At 46.9% G+C, this 18907-nt stretch overlaps 1 protein-coding gene across 1 annotated transcript in view; it reads right to left on the reverse strand.

Moving 5' to 3' along the window:
* Nucleotides 1-18907, reverse strand: part of ARHGEF3 (Rho guanine nucleotide exchange factor 3) — a 345442-nt gene that overhangs the window by 288751 nt on the left and 37784 nt on the right. Inside the window, exon 2 of the mRNA XM_056129189.1 lies at nucleotides 5445-5537. Coding sequence (XP_055985164.1) covers nucleotides 5445-5488 — 44 coding nt within the window. The 5' untranslated portion in view covers nucleotides 5489-5537. The remainder of the gene's footprint in view (nucleotides 1-5444; nucleotides 5538-18907) is intronic.

An 18907-nucleotide genomic window follows, 5' to 3' on the forward strand; every position in this document is an offset into this window, starting at 1 on the left:
ATTCCCCGCTGAGGGAGATGGACACATAAGAGCTTTGCCCAGCAAGAGCCTGGCCTCAGGGCAGTGAAGAGGCCATAGGCCATCAGACCCTCACAGAAACACTTTGGGGCCTGCTGGGCTCTAAGACTTGTGTTTCTGGGGCAGCCTCAGAGGGTTGGGCCAGGTCCCGTGAAACAGACCAGCAACTGCACTGAAGCCAACGTGGCACCATGTTTTCTTGCAAAGCTGAGGAATGTTTGGGGGAAACTTCACTCCAAGGAGGATCCCACCCAAACATACCATTGGGATTGCTGAGAGGACACTTTACTGAGAACAAGAGTCTTATCTGAGCTCATAGAGGCCCAGAAAGCAGAGTCAAGGTCAGAGCCCCAGGCTTGGAGAAGGTACATTGTCCCTCTGTTGGATTTCCAGCTTCTCAGGTCAGCAGCTGAACCTCTGCAGGGAAGAGGAAGCAAAGCCAACCCCACAGGCCCTTTGGGCCAAGAGCAAATAACTAATAAAAATCAGTGACCAGAACCTCACCAGACTAAGGATGAGATGGAGGCTGATAAGCAGATGGAGACTAACAACAAACACTGCAGCTCCCTGGAGGGAGGGGGCGGGCTCTCAAGTCCCACACCTCACCTTCCCCTGAAGCCGGGAAGGGGACTGGCACTGGGGCAATGACAGGTCTGAGTCAGGCTGTCTGTGATGACCCGGTTCTCTAGCCGGTGCAGTCAAAACCACGTACAGACTGCCTACTGTGTGCGGGCTCCAGGTCGGGCGGGGTATCCTTACACCAGAATAAAATCAAGCAGAGCTGACAAAGGTGCTCCAAACGTGAGCTCAAAAAGGAATGGACAAGTGAGCCAGGCACAATCCTAATTTTTTAAAAAATAAATTAATTAAAAAGTCACACATGTCTGCAGGCTCTGAGTGAAAGGTCCTGCAAGGAAAACCTACTTCCTTCTTCGGCCAATTCCCGAAAGCTCTCGGGGCTGCTGAGCACTGCTGGAACATCAACGGGCACAGCCAACAAGCCGGTGAACTGAGACCTGTGCCCTTCTCCAGCACGAGCTGAACCCGAACCCGAACCTCCCACCCTTGTCACCATAAGCCCATTTGTAGGACGGATTGCCAAGATTCCTTCCTATAAAATTCCAAAATTCCTGTCAAATTCTTCTCTTTGTATTGAGAGCATCAGAAAGCCTGGAATACTTCAGGGCTGGGGGAGACAGCCATCGAGTGTTCTGGCCTCCCAGAACAGTTCCAGAGTGTTCTGTCCCCACCTCCCAAGCTAAGATCTTAACTTAGAATTTATGTCTTAGCCATCATTCTGTCCCTGGGGCACATGGCGATATTCAGCCAATTCCCAGTCTAGGAATCCATTGATTCCTCACAGATTTATCTGCCGCTAAGCTCTAGTTGTCTTTTTTTGCTTGCTTGATTATGGTTGGTTGGTTGGTTGGTTGGCTGTTGTTGTTGTTGTTGTTTTGGCCATTCCTGATGGTGTCCTAGGGACCATATGTGGTACAGGAGGTTGAACTCAGTCGGTTCCATCCAGGTCAGTCATAGGGAAAGCAAGCACCTTGCCCACTCTGACATCTAGCCCTGAGGTCTAGTTGGAAAGGAAAAGGTTCCTGACAGTCTCAGGAGACGGAGCAATGATGAGCAAGAAATCAGAGCAGGGCGTAAGGCCTGAGAGCTAGACTCGTCAGAAGACTGAGACAAATATTCAGGGCATTATCTCATCACTCGAGGCCTGAGTGCTTAAAGTTGCAACGACAAAGAAGTGGAAACTGATAGAATGAAGCCTGGGGACGTGGCAGAATACGTGTCTAGGGATTGATCCCCAGAACCACACTAAGGCTTGGCACCTAAGCACAAAGAAAATAAATGATACAATAGGGGTGGAACAGATAGTACAGTGGATAGGGTGCTGGCATTGCATAAGAGGTTTGATCCTCAGCACCCCATATGGTCCACTGAGCCCCACCAGGAGTGATCCCCAAGTACAGAGCCAGGAATGATTTCTGAATGCTTCCCTCCCCCACCCCACGACCCCCCCCCCCCACACACATACACACCACCACTACCACCACCACCAAAATTGACACAAAAAGTCTAGGATCCTTCCAGCACTAGTTTTTTTTTTTGGGGGGGGGAGACCATTCTTTTTCTTTTTAATTTTTTTTTAATTTTATGAAGTAATTCACAATATTTGACCACTCTTAATAGTGTTCAGGGGCTACTTCTGGCATGGTGCTGGGGCAGAGAAGGTCATTATGGTTACACTCAAAGGAACTTTATGATGCCTGAGATCAGTCATTTGCGCGCTCTCTCTCTCTCTCTAGGTGCCCCAGATCTAAATTCTCATGTCTCTGAAACATAACAGGGATGGAGAAGAGGTCTCAGGAAGGACTTTTTTTTTTAGTGAATCACCTTGAGGTATAGTTACAAAGTTACAAATTTTCATGTTTGCATTTCAGTCATACAATGATCATTTACCCATCCCTCCATCAGTGCCCATTCTCTTCAGCAGTGTTCCCAGTATCCCTCCCACCACCCCCACCCCATCAGGGACCCGACTCTGTGGCAGGACATTCCCTTTTGTTCTCTTTTTGGGTGTTGTGGTTTGCAATAGAGGTATTGAGTGGCCATCATGTTCAGTCTATAGTCTACTTTCAGCACTCATCTTTCAACCCAAATTGTTCCTCCCAACATCCTTTACTTGGTGTTCGCTTCTCTGTCTGAGCTACCTTTCCCCCCAGCATGTGAGGCTGGTTTCCGAGCCGTGAAGCAGACCTCCTGGTCCTTATCTCTACTACTGTTGGGTGTTAGTCTCCCATTCTGTTACTTTATATTCCACAGATGAATGCAATCTTTCTATGCCTGTCTCTCTCTTTCTGACTCATTTCACTTAAAATGATACTTTCCATGTTGATCCACTTATATGCAAATTTCATAACTTCCATCTTTTCTAACAGCTGCATAGTACTCCATTGTGTAGATGTACCAAAGTTTCTTTAACCAGTCATCTTTTCTCAGGTACTCAGGTATTTTTCCAGATTTTGGCTATTGTAAACAGTGCTGCTATGAACATTCAAGTGCAGATGTCATTTCGACTATACTTTTTTTTTTTTTTTTGCCTCTCTGGGATATATTCCCAGGAGTGATATTGCTGGGTCAAATGGGAGCTCAATTTCTAATTTTTTGAGAATCGTCCATACTGTTTTCCAAAAGGGCTGAACCAGTCGATATTCCCACCAGCAGTGAAGGAGAGTTCCCTTCTCCCCACATCTGTGCCTTTTAAACTGTACTATGCTTGCTTTGGGGGAAATATTTGAAGTCAAACTTTTCAGTGGAGGGATAATCAGGTCTATCATCCTAGATCCTTTCTGCACAGCTCAGTGGGCATATCTGTCCTAATCTAGTAGACTAGTCCCCCATGAAAAGATGTTCTTTTGGCTGAAGATGGGCGAGAATCCCACCCACTACTATACAGCTGGACAGACGGGCTGAGCATGGACAAGTTCCTGTGCTAGATAAAGGACAAGACCCAGAGCCACCACTCGCTACTCCTCCAAACTCCTGTGGGGAAAAAACAGAGGCAGAATAACAGCCAAGTGTAACCCACAAACATGACCCGACAGCATCACGGGGCGCGGCAGGACTCAGCCCTCAGCAGGCGTGAGTCTGCCTCAGAGTGAGAGCCTGAGAGGAGCAAGCACCACCCTGAGAGCCGGATCATTTTCCCCCTTTGTTGTTCGGCTTGATTTGGAATGAACTTCCATAATACTGTCCCCTAATGGCTATATTAGATAATGGGTAACAATAGAATACCCAACTTTAGAGGGCCATTGGGAGAGTAAAGTGAGATGAGCCAGTCATGTGCTCCATACAAAGCCTGACAGCCAAGGAACCCATAAGTTGCTGTCACCAATTAGAATGACAATGAGAATGACAATGACAATGGCAAAAGAAGCACCAGTGGTGAATGTGACCTGCTGAATGAATTAGGAAAATTCCCCAGGGGACTTTTCAGAAGAGAAAACAAAGTGACAACCACCCCTCCTAGAAAGGTCCACAGCTGTCCAGATACCTGGGACTGAGCACGGGTCACTGGGACTCCGGAGATCTATTGGTACCATCGAGAGCAAAAACCCAGTAGTGGAGACTTGAAGATTAAATACCCCAAAGCAAAAAGAAAGGGGAGGAAATAATAACTATGGAGAAACATCACTGTTCGCCTAACCGGCTGGAAAAACTAATGAGCATGAAGACTCGAGGTACTGCTAGAGGCAGCAAACAGGAAATCTAGTTCCCTGATGACAAGTAGTTCTCTGGAGAGAGAGAAGTGATTTGGCAATATTTACTAAGATCTTAAATGCATATGTAGTACATCTAAGCTCTCAGCAACCACTGCAGAGGACTCCCAGCCGTGCTTGGAATACAGGACCCAGAGAGGCATCTCAGCATGTCAAGGGGGGAAAACCTGGAGCCCAGCTAGCTACTTATCACTGCTGGGAACAACGTGATTCTCCATGTACTGTATAGAAGTATGAGAACAAGGCAGATTCACAGACACTGTCTTGTAAACATTTTATGACATGCTAGGGGAGTTGTCTTTGAAAAGATATCGAATAAACTAGCAGGGGTACTATTGCAGCTTGTATGTAAAGAACAGAATCAATAAAGGGAAGAAGGAATTTTTTCTATGTATGCACCTAGAAAATATTCTGGAAGTACATCCACAAAAACACGGCAGTGATTATTTCTAGGGAAAGTAGAAGTGGAGAGGGGTTAGAAATGGAATTGTGGCATCAGGAGGGAACTTTACTCTTCAAATTGCATCTAGGCATTTGGAGAGATTAAAAATTTATTTTTTTATTTTGGGGAATCACACCTGGCCATGCTCAAGGCTTACTTCTGGCTCTGTGTCAGGAATCACTCCTGGTGGTATAAAGGGAACCAAATGGGGTGTCAGGGATTGAACCCAGGTTGGCTGAATGCAAGGCAAGCATCCTGACAGGAATATTATCCCTCCATCCCCAGTCTTGGGACTGAATTGGGGTCAGGTGCCTGCCTTGTCCTAACTCTCCAAATTCTTTATGAGCTCCATTGACATATTAAGCTTAAATTAAGTCCTACAATATATTTTAAAATTCTGCACTGTATTTAAAAAGTCAATGTAAAAACTCTATTGCATTAAATTAATATCTTAAAAAGGTAAAGGTAAAGGCCCTCCCATTGATCCTCGATTTGCTCGAGCGGGCCCAGTAACGTCTCCATTGGAGACTTCGTTGTTACTGTGTCTGGCATATCGAATACTCTCGGTAGCTTGCCGGGCTCTCCGAGAGGGGCGGAGGAATCGAACTCGGGTCGGCCATGTTGGCCACGTGTAAGGCGAACGCCCTACCCGCTGTGCTATCGCTCCAGCCCTTAAAAGGTTTTTTTTTTTTTACCTTTCCTTGTTTTCTTCCATTCCTCTGAAGACACACTGATTCATTACTGTGGAACTGTTGATATAGAAAAAGTGGTAGGTCCAGGTCTTCCTTCTGAAAAAAGCAGAATTTGGGTCACTAGTATTACAAACACTAAAGCAGCCGCATCAAAGGGTTGTGTCAAAGGTTTTTTGTAGGCGAGTGGGATGTCAGAGAAAGGACAATGGTAGAGGGAAGTGGTCATTCTGGACCAGGACGAGGTGCTGGAAGGAGGTAAAGTTATATGCATGGAGCGATAGCACAGCGGTAGGGCGTTTGCCTTGCACGCAGCCAACATGGCCAACCCGAGTTCGATTCCTCCGCCCCTCTCGGAGAGCCCGGCAAGCTACCGAGAGTATCTTGCCCGCACAGCAGAGCCTGGCAAGCCACCCGTGATGTATTCGATATGCCAAACACAGTAACAACAAAGTCTCCAATGGAGACGTTACTGGGCCCGCTCGAGCAAATCGGTGATCAACGGGAGGGCCTACTAGGGCCTACCCTATCAGCAATAGTATTATAAACCACAGGGTCTAAAAGACAAGGGTGGGTAGAGAGGAAAAAAAGAAAAATTAAAAGTAGCCTGTCATACAAACAGTATGGGGGTGGGAGGAAAACTGGGGACCCTGGTGGAGGGAAGGAGACACTAGTGAAAGGACTGGTGTATTGGAATGTCTGAAACGCAATCATGATTAACTTTGTACTTCACAGTGACTCTGTTTGGGAAAATAAAAAAGGCTGCTTGGTGTCTAACAAAATGTTTCATTTCCTCTCCATAGCCATTCAAGTTTTCCCTGACACCCATATTTCCCAAGCGTCCCTGTAGCTAAGTGTGACCAGGCTTCTACATTCCAAATGAAATGGAAGAGGAAGCAACAAGTGATACTTCTTCACCTAGGTGGGGTTTGTTTGTGGTTTCAGTGATCCAATCTAGGTGTCCTGAATGCAAGTCAAGAGCTTTGCTGCAGAGACACTGCCCAGCCCAAATAAGACGAACAACCCCTAGTATTGGCTTCTTTTTTTTTTTTTAATTCACTTTGAGTTGCAGGGATTGAACCCAGGGATTCACACACTCAAGGCATGTACTCTACCACTGAGCCGTACCCCCAGACCTCCAATAGCTTCCTAAGACATTTGCATGCCTGTTCATCCTTCCCACTAACTGGAACCCAGCTCATCCACACAAATGATTACAATGTACATGGAAATAAGAGAACAACAGGATAAGGCCCCAAGGTCCCTGACTGACTGTAAAGTATACCTCACCCCTCTAGCCAGAGAAATGCCTCCTAGACAGAAACGTCTTTGTTCTTGAAGGCAAAGCTTTATTGGTTTTTTAAATGGCTACTTAACTTCTCTTAGTTGGCACTGTGATGAAACCATCTCTTTGGGGCCCTTCTGAGGTTGGATTTGATTATGGGGAGTGTGGGACATGCCACATCTGTGGAAACCAGAAAGGTCAAACTGTTTCTGGTCAAAATTTTGGCAAACCTGCACGCAATCTCAAGTAGGCACTCAGTTATACATATGAAGGATGAGGAGGGATTAATAAGCATTTAATATCAAAATGGGGGTGCTGGAGAGATGGTACAGCAGGAAGGGTATACTTGCCTTGCACGCAGCCAACCTGGGTTCAATCTCCAGCATCCCATATGGTCCCCAGAGCACCACCAGAAGTGAAGAAGGGATCCCTGAGTACAGAGCCAGGAGCAACCCCTGAGCGTCACCATATGTGCCCAAAATAAAAACAAAGTAGGGCCACTCTTAAAGGCAGGCACCTAGCTGAGAATGGGGAACACTGATATCCACAAGCATGGCTTGTGAGCGTCACTGCACTTTTCAAAACAATAGGACTGAGAATGACAAAACACCATTCAAATGACACCCACTTTTTTTTGCTTTTATTTGGGGGGGGGCATCACACCCAGTGATGCTCAAGGGTTACTCCTGGCTCTGCACTTGAGAATTACTCCTGGCAGTGCTCAGGGGATCATATGGGATGCTGGGGATTGAACTTGGGTTGGCCGTGTGCAAGGCAAATGCCCTACCCACCTTACTATCACTCTGGCCCATGTCACCCACTTTTAAGGACTCAGGAGAAAAGGGAACATCAATAGATGGAGGACTATGCCCTCATCACTCCCTAAGTATTTGCTTAGGGGATTCTAAGACCCAATCTAAGGATCCTTCTCCAGCACTAGCTTCTGTATTCCTCACCACTTGGGGTACAGTCTTTGAATGAGCAGACTCTCTTTTTACAAAGTGGCACTCAACACAAACCAGTTATTTCACTTGATATCAACCAAAACATGGGCATCGGTTTCAATACTATGCAGGCCAATCTAAGGCAGAATATGCGGTTCTCAAGTCTGGTACCTCCTAGGCAAAAGGGGATTTGGGGTATTTCAGACACTCATGATCTCTAACGTTGGTGCAGTCATTACAACCAGCTCTTCTATATCAGCTGCTTTGACTATTGTCTCGCAGGCCTACTTGGCCAACTCTCCCGCCATCCTTCTCCATTTGCCCCATTGTGGCTCTGACCTGCTCTAGATCAAAACACCATTTGCAGAACTGAGAGACAGTTCAGTCAGCTGAGCACATGCCTTGCATGCAGAAGGCCCAAGGTCTCTCCCCTGCACCACATGGGGTGGCACTACTGGCAGTAAGCCCTGTCGTGGATCTGGGAGTAGACCTTGAGCGTCACCTGGTATATCCCAAAGACCACAAGAAACAAACAAACAAACACACAAACACAAAACCCCATTTGGATAAAACTCTCTAATCTAGGTAAGCAGGACCAGATAGTAGAAACCCCAACACCTCAGAGCACTGGACAGCAGCATGGTTGAAGCAAATTCCCAGCCACAGCTCTGCTTTAACTGAACTTGCGAAGAGTACCCTGGGATATATTTAGCATTTGGATCCCTGTCTGGGCCACGCTCTGGCTTCCATCAGAGCTAACTTCATCAGCCAAGGCATGTGCACGATGGAGGAGCCTGGAATGAGGCCAGAGGGAATATGTGGATCCCAGAACGAGGAGCGATGGAAGGGCAGTGGCTTGTGAGCTGCCACTGAATGCTCATAAGGGGAAAGAGTGGGAAGACAGGAGCGGACCACGCCTGTGCCACTGGAGTGTGCACACCTGGGTCCACCTGGCTTTAGCCTGGAGGCCAGCATTGCTCTGGGCACTGAGAGCTCCTGCATCACAGTAACTACTACACAGACTCCACACTGCAGCCCAGATGGTGCCAACAGAAGGATTCCCATCAAAGCCGCATTTTCCCAGCAGCTGCAAGAGGTCAGTGCCTGCCCTTGAATGGTCTACTGGCTAAATGTGGGTCAGGGTTCTAGAATTTTTCCTCCTGATTCTGGTGGACAGATTCAGTGAGCAGCCAGTGATTAAACAGTGCCCTTTAGCTTGTGGCCCAGCAGGGATGGGGGCACCCAGTACAGAGGAATGCACAGGGGCCAGATACTGGGATGAATTGTTTATCTCATCAAATTTCCCATCAGCCTTGGAGGCAGACACTGTCTTACTTTCAAATTGGCAAACTGGCCACCAAGTGGTAGAGGTTTGGCCAAGGCAAAACAAAGGCAAATGGTAAAGTTGAGGTGTGAACTAGGCCTTTGTTCCAGAGTCTGCATTCCTGGTGATAATGTACATAGTAGAGCTGAATGGATAAATGAATGAATGAATGAATGAATGAACAAATAGAATCAAAGCAATGTTAGGGCTATGGGAAGCCAGTGTTGCCACAGAACACTAGAGGGGTTTGCCCACAGCCTGACCTGCTCTGTGCCAGAAATCAACCCACTGGGTGAATATTCTCAAGCACCTCTCAAGGCAGCCACTCAGTCCTTGGAACTCTGAGCCAGGATTGCCAGTTTCTATAAAAGGAACCAATGTGCTTAATTCCAGTGTTGGCAATGACCACGGCCACTGCTGACTCAGAGCCCCTGTGTGAGGCAGTAAACACAGGCCCCCATACAGAGGCCACTCATGTCCACCCACAACCCAGTGGAAATGCAGGAGCACACCCATTCCACAGATGGCTGAACCAAAGCTCCTAGAGGTTGCAAGCAACTTCAGATCACAGCACTTACAGGAGGAATAGTTTTCAAGCTCAGCTGCTGGGCTGAATCTGGGGGCCTTTTCCCCACCAAACACCACTTGACACATTGCAATGCAAATGCAGTTCCAATCTCCAGCTGCAGAGTTCTTGTTTTAAGGAATATAATCAGTATTTCCCGTTCCATGGATAGAAATTCTGACTCTCCCCAACTAGAAATGCCTTTACATCAACTACTTCCTCATTCCTCTCACCAGCTCACTAGCTCAGATTTGACCAGCATTTGCCAAGTACAGCTTCCTGCGGGGCATAACTTAGACACCAAACCCCAATAATTCTTCAGTGACAGGTAAGTATTCTCAGGATCTAGCAGCAATAGTGAGGGTGAGAGGCACCCAGAACTCCAACAACCTGTTTCCGATAGGGTTATAAATGGGTCAAATCATCCTGGAGGAAGGCGGCAGTATTTACCCAACGGGTATTCGTTCCTAGGTACACAGTACAAACCAAAAGAGAGTTTCTAGAATGTTCTCAGAAGCACTGTGTATAACAGCACTTCCTTCATTTCCTATTGTTTTGTAACCAATTATAACAAACTTAGCATCTTCAAAAAAAATACAGATCTATCGTCTATCATTCTGGAGATCATATATGAGTCATCAGGACTGCATTTCTTCTAGACAGTCTAGGGGAGAATCCCTTCCTTGCTGTTTCCAGTTTCTAGGCACTGCCTGCATTTCTTGGTGTGTGGTCTCATCCTCATTTCACTACTCAAGCCACTACAGCCAGGCCTTCAAATTTCCCTCTTTTCTCACTGCAGCTGCCTTCATCATACCTCATGCTCTGTGCCAGGCCCTCCTTCATCCCAGAAGGAGTCAGAAGGAGCCACCTGACTCATTGGTGCCACCTAGATAACCCAAGATCATCTCTCCATGTCTAAATCCTTAATCATATTTGCAAATTTCCTTCTCCCTTATAAGGTATATCAGCCAGTAGACTGGTATCCAGGGGAGGGATGAGGGCAAGGTCATCTTTTGGGTGGGCATTATTTGGCCTAGGGCTGGAGCGATAGCACATCGGTAGAGCGTTTGCCTTGCATGAAGCCGACCCAGATGACCCAAGTTCGATTCCTCCGCCCCTCTCGGAGAGCCCGGCAAGCTACCAAGAGTATCTTGCCCGCAAGGCAAAGCCTAGCAAGCTACCTGTGACGTATTTGATATGCCAAACACAGTAACAACAAGTCTCACAATGGAGACATTACTGGGTCCGCTGGAGCAACTCAATGAACAATGGGAGAACAGTACTAACAGTGCTATTTGGCCTACCACAAGCCCCACATCAGAAGTTCATCAACATCAGAACAAATGGTGGCAATACCCAGCAATGACAACAGAGAATCCATGACCACATATAAGAAGGCTGACCTCTCACAGTGCTTTCAGCACAAGTCTGTCTTCACAAAGGGCAGAATCTGGTCCAACCACCAGTCATAAATGAGAGGTATAAAGGGAAGTTGTAGGAAGAATAATGGCTGTAAGAGGGCACAAGTGGGCAATTGGGGTGCTGTCAAGATTCTACCCCCCAATCTGGTTATTACCACACAAGTGTGTTCCATTTGTGACAATCACCAAGCTGCAGAGTTTTGACTAAGCCCTTCTCTGTGGGAATACTATGCTTTCATAAGTAGCCTGCAGAATTCTATGATAACTTTTGCATATGCCAAGGTTTCATCTGGGGTTCACCAAATACCTGGGCCCCCTATCCTTTTATCCCACACATACAACTCTGGGTAAGGGGCAAGCTACTACAGGGTCTAAACAGAGGTTTGGAGTCATTGGCAGGTTCATCTTGATGACCTCCATTTACCACTATTTTTTTTTCCTTGAATTATTACAGGTACATACTTGATGTGTACTGGGGGCCATCAGGAATATACCCAGAGGTGCTCAGGATCATGCAGAGCTGGAGATGGAACCCAGGCCTCACACATGGGTGCCACTTGAGCCTTGTTCCTGGCCCCCTAACTCTCTCAACCTTCTGAGAGCTGGTAAATGCCATGCTGGATCTCGCTCTTCAGAGTGTCAGACTCTAAGGGCAAATCCCTGAGAAGAGTCCCAGCAAATAGCTCTGAGCTGGCTGGGGGCAGAGAAGTCAGTGTCAACAGTATCTACTCCTAACAAAGAAAAAGTCCATTGCCAGTGAAAATATGACTATTAATAGCAAGTCACGCCCTTATAGATAGAAAGTACTCCAGGGGCCTCCCAGAGCATAACAGCAATGGGCAACCCACTGCCTGTTGTGTTCCCTTGTCACCCCCTGCAATTGAAGCCTCCCATCCCTGCCACTTTAATCCCTCCTATCACAGGTTCCCCAGCAGCTGCTCAGATCTGCATAACTGAGGGACACTAGTGGCTCCTGGGCATTGATGGGTCTGCTAACTGCCTAGTACATTAGAACTTGACTAGCAACCTTGGGCACTTGAAATCTCAAACACCTGATGCCTTGCCTAGGTCAACCCAAACTCAGAGCCAAAGTTGGGGGCTTACACTCCAGACGGAATCTCCCTAGGTATATGCTCAACCTTAGCGCAGCAGCCTGTGTCAGCACTCAAGACAGCAAACCTCTTACTCAGCTGTGCCCAAACTCAGAACCACAGCAAAGACTGGGCACCTATGACTGTGAATTCCCAGATCATCACCCCATCTTGCCTGGGCAGAGCCTTCCAACCCTCACCCATACCCTGGTAGAGCACCACGCATAATGAGAAACAGAGGAATTCCCCCCATCCTTGGATCAAACTGTACCCTGGAGGGGCTGGATTGCACAGTGGGTAGGGAGTTTGCCTTGCACATGGCCAACCCGGGTTTGATTCCCAGCAACCCATATGGTCCCCTGAGCACCGCCAGGGGTAATCCCTGAGTGCAGAGCTAGGAGTAACACCAGTGCATTGCCGGGTGTGATCCAAAAAGGAAAAAAAAGACTGTACCCTGGAGAAAACTTATAGGAACAAACTATGCAAGCCACCTGAAGAAGACTTCAAAGCCACAGTTCATTGATGCTAATGAGGAGATCAATAGCAAGAATTTAAACAAAGAGAAATTGAGGAAAAGTTCAATTAAAAAATGCCAAAGAGAAATTACAGAGCTGAAGAGGGCCAGGGAAATAGCATAAGGGCTAAGGTGCTCACCTTACGTGTATCTGTCCCTAGTTCGATCATAGGCACCACTTACAGTCCCTTGGGCACAGAACCAGGAGCAAATCCTGAGCACAACAGGGTAGGATTCAAATTCCCACCTCAAATAAAATAAACACAATAACTTCACAGAATTGAAGAAGACAAAATTGAATTAGTAAACTCAAAGGTTAAAGCCATGGAACTATCCTAAAAGAAAGAATTAAAAACAATAAAGATAACAATAAAGATAATATTGTGTGAGACAGCACCAAGAGGATCAATTCACATTAGAGGAGTTCTAGAAGAAGAATGAGAGAAAGGAGAAAAATTCTTATTTTTAGATTTAATAGCAAAACTATTCTGCAAGCTGAAAATGGAATTAGACACCCAGGTCCAAGAAACTTTAAAAGTTCCAAACAAAATAAACTCAAACAGATGCACACCAATGCACATTATAATACAACTGGCAATAGCAAAGAAAAATGCTAAAAAACGGACCAAGAGAAATGTGAAATCATATATAAGGCAAAAACCACTCCCCCCCAAAAAAAAACTATAAGGAAATTTCTCTGTAGAAACTCTACATGCGAGAGAGTAGTGGCATGACATAAATGTGTCTGTATGTATGTGTATATATATAAAATATGTATGTATATATAGTAGATATAGATATAGACATACATAGTGCTGTGTTGAAAAGGAATCTAATTAAGGTCTCAATTGGACTACTCATCTCAGCTAGCCTATCATTCATATTTGAAGGAGGAAAAGTTTTTTTGACAAATAATAATTCAAGGAATTCATCATTCCTAGACTGACCCTTCAAAATATACTTAAGAAGCTTCTATATAAAGAAAAGAAGGGGCAGAACAATAATACAGCAGATAGGGCACTTTCCTTGCACATGGCTGACCCAGCTTCAATCCCCAGCATCCCAAAGGGTCCCCTAAACACTGCCAGAAGTGAGCTCTGAGTGTAGACATAGGAGTAACTCCTGAGCATCTTCAGGAGAGGCCCAAAAACAAAAACAATTTAAAAAATTATAAATATTTTTTAAGAAAAAATATTCCATTTAAGGGCAGGGAGATATCCCAAAGGCCTGGCATATGTCTGTTGCATGTGGGAGGCACAGGTTTTGTCCCTGGCTCACATGATATTCTAAGCACCATCTGGAGCCAGCCCAAAGCAATAAACCAGGACCACCAGGTATGACCCAGGATAATAATAACAGGGATTCTATTGATTTTCATGTTTATTGATTCTTTCCTGGTTATCTCCATTCTGCTAACTTTGGAGAATTTTGAATTTCATATATTCTGTCACTGTCACTGTCCTCCCATTGTTCATTGATTTGTTCGAGCGGGTCCAGTAACGTCTTCATTGGAGACTTTGTTGTTACTGTGTTTGGCATATCAAATACGTCACGGGGAGCTTGCCAGGCTTTGCTGTGCGGGCGAGATGCTCTCGGTGGCCTGCCGGGCTCTCCGAGAGGGGCGGAGGAATTGAACTCGGGTTGGCCATGTTGGCCGCTTGCAAGGCAAACGCCCTACCCGCTGTGCTATCGCTCCAGCCCCCATATATTCTATTTTATTATATTTTTCAGCTCTAAAAGTTATAGATGGACAAGGTCCATGAAGAGCACATGTCTAGCATATATGAAGCCCCAACTTTGATCCCCGGCACTGCATGACCTCCCAAGCACTGCAGCAGGTATATCCCTGGTGACCACCAAGCCCTGCAGTGCGGGCTGTGGCCCAGTACCACTGAGAGTGTCTACTATAAAAATAAAATGAAGTGGCCAGAGCAATAGTACAGTGGGAAGGGCATATGCCTTGCAAATGACTGACGAGGCTCAATCCCCAGCATCCCACACGGTGCCCTGAGTTTGCCAAGAGTGATTCCTAAATGCAGAGCCAGGAGTAAACTCTGAGCATAACTTGGTGTTACCTAAAATCCAAGGAGGAGGAAGAGGAGGGGGAGGAAAAGAAGAAGGGGCTTCTCTGCTCTGCTCATCCCCTTTTTAATCCACAGTCATCTGCCTCCCTGTCAATCATCATCCCCAATACAGACCTCTAGTACATGGTCCTTGCCCTCCATCCTTCACTCCATCACCCACGTGCCCATGGTGTGCTCCAGCTCTTCCCCAGAGCTACCAGCCCATTTCCATGGGATTCTCTGTACAAAGCACATCATTTGGTCACTTCATCATCACCTATAGTATCAGCCACTTTGGTGTAACCTCTGTAAGAGACTGAAAACTCTCTAGAAACAGGAATCAAAGGTCGTACACGTTTCATTCTCCTTCTCCTAGTTTTGACTGGATGCAAAATCTAATGCTAACTAACAATAACTACTAATACTATCAGCTTCGTTAAGAACTTGGTGCACTGGGTTCAGGGTTCCTCATGTGCTGTCTTTCTTGCTCTTCTCCCACCCAGGACTGTGGGAACTCTCTCTACCCTTCTTTTGAACAGGAAGAAGCTGAGGCATAGAGTGGCTGATTGGCTTGCACAAAATCCCAAACCTCATCCCAGCAAGGGTGGGCTTTGAACCCATACAGTATGTATCTAAATCCCATCTCCTAACCCAGACCCTACACTGGTACAGTTAGATCCCTACCAGAATTGGTATCATCAATGCCTAATAAACTCACTGACACACTGGCTTCCTCACATACACAAAAAGACAGATTAAGGGAAAGCAGCTTCTCAAGGACATAAGGAACAGACCAAGACTCTTCTCCCAATAAAATCTTTTTTATTCTCAGATCTCAAAAGGACACACCCTCCAAGAGGGTCACAAAAGCCCCACATGTTCCTTGCTCTGCATCATGCTTGGCATTCAGGGAGTTTTATAAACATTTATCAGTAAGCAACAGTCTCCGGCTGTCCTCTGGGCTGTTATCAAAACAGGGGGAGAGCTGGATACTTTTGTTTTTCTGTCTGCCAATCTCAGGGCCAAAGCCAAAGTCAGACTGGAGGCTGATTGGACAACCAAGACTGTGACCACAAAGTCCCAATCCACCTACCCCAGATGACCTCACCCCACGATGACCCAGAGTCCTTGACTGAAAGCAAGGCCACCACACGCCTGAGGGCTGCTGTAGCTGTTAAGTGTCACCAGCGGTCACGCTATGGAGCTCAGTGTCCGGCTCCTCACATATCCCCCCGAACCTGGCCCTGTGGTCACTACCACATGGTGCTCTGACCCATGCTGTCATCCCGTATCTCTGTGCCAGTTCTGTGACATCCCCAAGCAGCCATCCTTGTCCACAGATGAAAGCACCTATGCAGGAATCTGTAGGCGATTAGGGAAACAGTATTTACAGTGGACAGGAGCGGGAAGAGGAGACAGTGCTGGGTCTAAACCCAGGGCCTACAAGGGCAAGTGTTCGACCACCAAGCTACATCCCAGACATTATTTTTAACTGCTTGCCTCTTCCTGGAGCACAGAACCAGGAGAAATCCCTGAGCACCCCTGGGTATAAATAGCCCATCCAAAACTTGTTTAGAACAATGATTCTACTTATCACTACATATACCTCTTTATTTTGCTTTTTTGGTCACTCCCAGTATGGTTCTGGGGACTGAACCAGGTCAGACACACACAAGGCAAATACCGGCTCTACACTCTCTTCCTCCCTCTCTCTCTTTCCCTCCCTCTCTCCCTCTCTTTCCCGCCTTATTTCTCTCCCCCCTCTCTCTCCCTCTCTTGTCCCTTCTCTAGTTTTCTTTATTTTTTAAATATGATGTTTATGTGTAACTTTATTTTTATTTTATTTATTTATTTATTTTTGCTTTTTGGGTCACACCCGGCGATGCACAGGGGTTACTCCTGGCTCTGCACTCAGGAGTTACTCCTGGCAGTGCTCAGGGGACAATATGGGATGCTGGGAATCGAACCCGGGTCGGCTGCGTGCAAGGCAAATGCCCTACCCACTGTGATATCTCTCCAACCCCTATTTGTAACTTTATAATTCAGTGATTCGATAAAAATCCCTGTGGGTGGGATACTCTGAGTAGCTTGCCGGGCTCTCCCAGAGGGACAAAGGAATCAAACCCAGGTCGGCCACATGCAAAGCAAATACCCTACCCACTGTGCTAACACTCCGGCCACTCTAGTTTTCTTTAAAGCCAGTATTTAATCTAAAAATAGCTGCTTTTTTTCTTATGAAGCATTAAATATTTTATCTGCTACCACATTGCCTACCAAATGGTACTTTACTGGATCAAATTTACTTCCACTTAATTCTTTTAAGCTTTTGAATATCTTTGAACCAGTACAGTATAGCACAATTAAAATTACTACTACTTTATAATTAGCTGTAATATTTTCTAGAATAAATTCTCTAAAATTAAATAATACATGACTGCCTCCAAGGTAGGACATTAAACTGGCTGGTGGAGAGGGAAGCCTGAGGAACTCAAGGAAGGCTTCTCAGAGGAGGTGATGACTAGGCCAAGTTTCGAAGGACAATTAAGAGCCTGCCAAGTTAGCAAGTCCGGGTTACTCTGAATGACATGCTAGTGCCTGTGTGTTGTTAAGGGAAGGAGAAAGAGATAGGCAAAGAGGAGGGCGTTCACACAAGAGAGAAGGGCATGAAGGAAACAGAGGAAGGTGAGGGCACTGTGGATCTCAACTCAGGTGATGGAGCCCCTGCAGGTCCAGTGCAATTACCTACATCCAGCGAGGAAGGTGGACTCATGGCCAGTGTTCTCTACTCTGACTTTCATCCTACTCCCCCCTTCCTGGAGGCCAGACACTAACAGTTATGGGATTGTTGGGCCCAGAACTGGGAAATGAGGTCCCCACCACCCCGCTCTGGGAGTTATCCTGAAGCTCAATCCTTACCATCCTCACAGGCTTTCCCAGGTTCCCAGCATCCTCCATCTTCCTGGTCACCCTCCCCCTCCCCAAACCCCCACACCCCGCCCATCTCCCCAACAGCACAGGTTGTGTGGCACCCCGACCTCAAGCACAATGATGGGGAAAATATTTGCTAAGCAACCGCTCAGGGCCTCAATGGAATGCAAGATAGAAATCTCCTTCGGGATCAGGCTGCCCCTGAGACCATCACCACACACCTTGAAGAATCAACCACCACCAGGGGTGCTGATCACCCCCTTATGGTAGAACATCAGACTCTCAAAGGCGGAGCCCCACAGCACCCAGCCGAAGCCTTCAGCCACTCTCCCGCAGAAGGTGTATGCAGCAGTCTAGGTCTCGGGGACTGTATTTCTAGCTGCCCCAGGGTCAAACAGATGAAACCAGCAGGACCCTTCGACCAATAGGATTCTCTAATGCCTCTCAGGTCACATGGCGTCCTCGGGCCAGCATTTGGCTCTCTCCAAGCTCAGGCTGAGCTTAGCAAGGTGGCAGCACGGAAGGAGTTCGGGGCCCCCGTATGTGTCAAGGCCAGCACATGCACATGCTCAGCTGGGTAAGAAGAGGGAGAGGTCAGTCCTAGGGTCCTGCCAGAATCCAGTCTCCAGCCTGGCGGTGGGGTTACCACCAGCAATCAAGTCCTGTCCAGCTACCTGACCATCAAAGGGCATTTCCGTTTTACCCAGGGCATTTCCGTTTTACCCAGGGCATCTCCTCCCCCAGTAGTGGGTGCTGGAGTGCTCGGGCAAGTTCTCACACTAAAACCATTTTTTAAAAAAAGTTCATAAAAGATGGTCTTGTTCAAAAACTCTGACCGCCCTGCCCAACACACACACACACACACACACACACACACACACACACACACACACACACCTCTTTCTGGCGTGCTCTGGTGTTGTGATTAATGGACACTGGACATTTTCCTGGGTGGATGGAGAATGTGTTTATCCCATCAGGAGGAGGGTCGGATACACCATAACCTGGGTGCTAGAGTCTCCCAATGCTTGCTGGGAGCCACTGCCTGGCTGAAATATCACCACTGTGCCATTACCAACACTGCCCTCCATACACCACTCAAAGAGGATGGCAGCATCTGGGGTGCCAGCCTGCAAGGGGCTTCAAAAGCCTGATACCATTTGACCCTCTCAAGGAAGGCCAGACTTCTTACCCCTGTCTCACAGATGAAGAAAATGGGGCACCAAGGGATTTCAGTAACCCACCCAGACCCTCTGAGCTAGAGAGTAGAGGAACCAAGGAATAAGCACCAAAGGGGGGGAAAATAGCAGAAATCCAAAAGGAAGATGACAATC

The sequence above is a fragment of the Sorex fumeus genome, unplaced genomic scaffold (assembly GCF_029834395.1).
Source record: "Sorex fumeus unplaced genomic scaffold, SorFum_2.1 ptg000072l, whole genome shotgun sequence".
Taxonomy (NCBI): Eukaryota; Metazoa; Chordata; class Mammalia; order Eulipotyphla; family Soricidae; genus Sorex; species Sorex fumeus.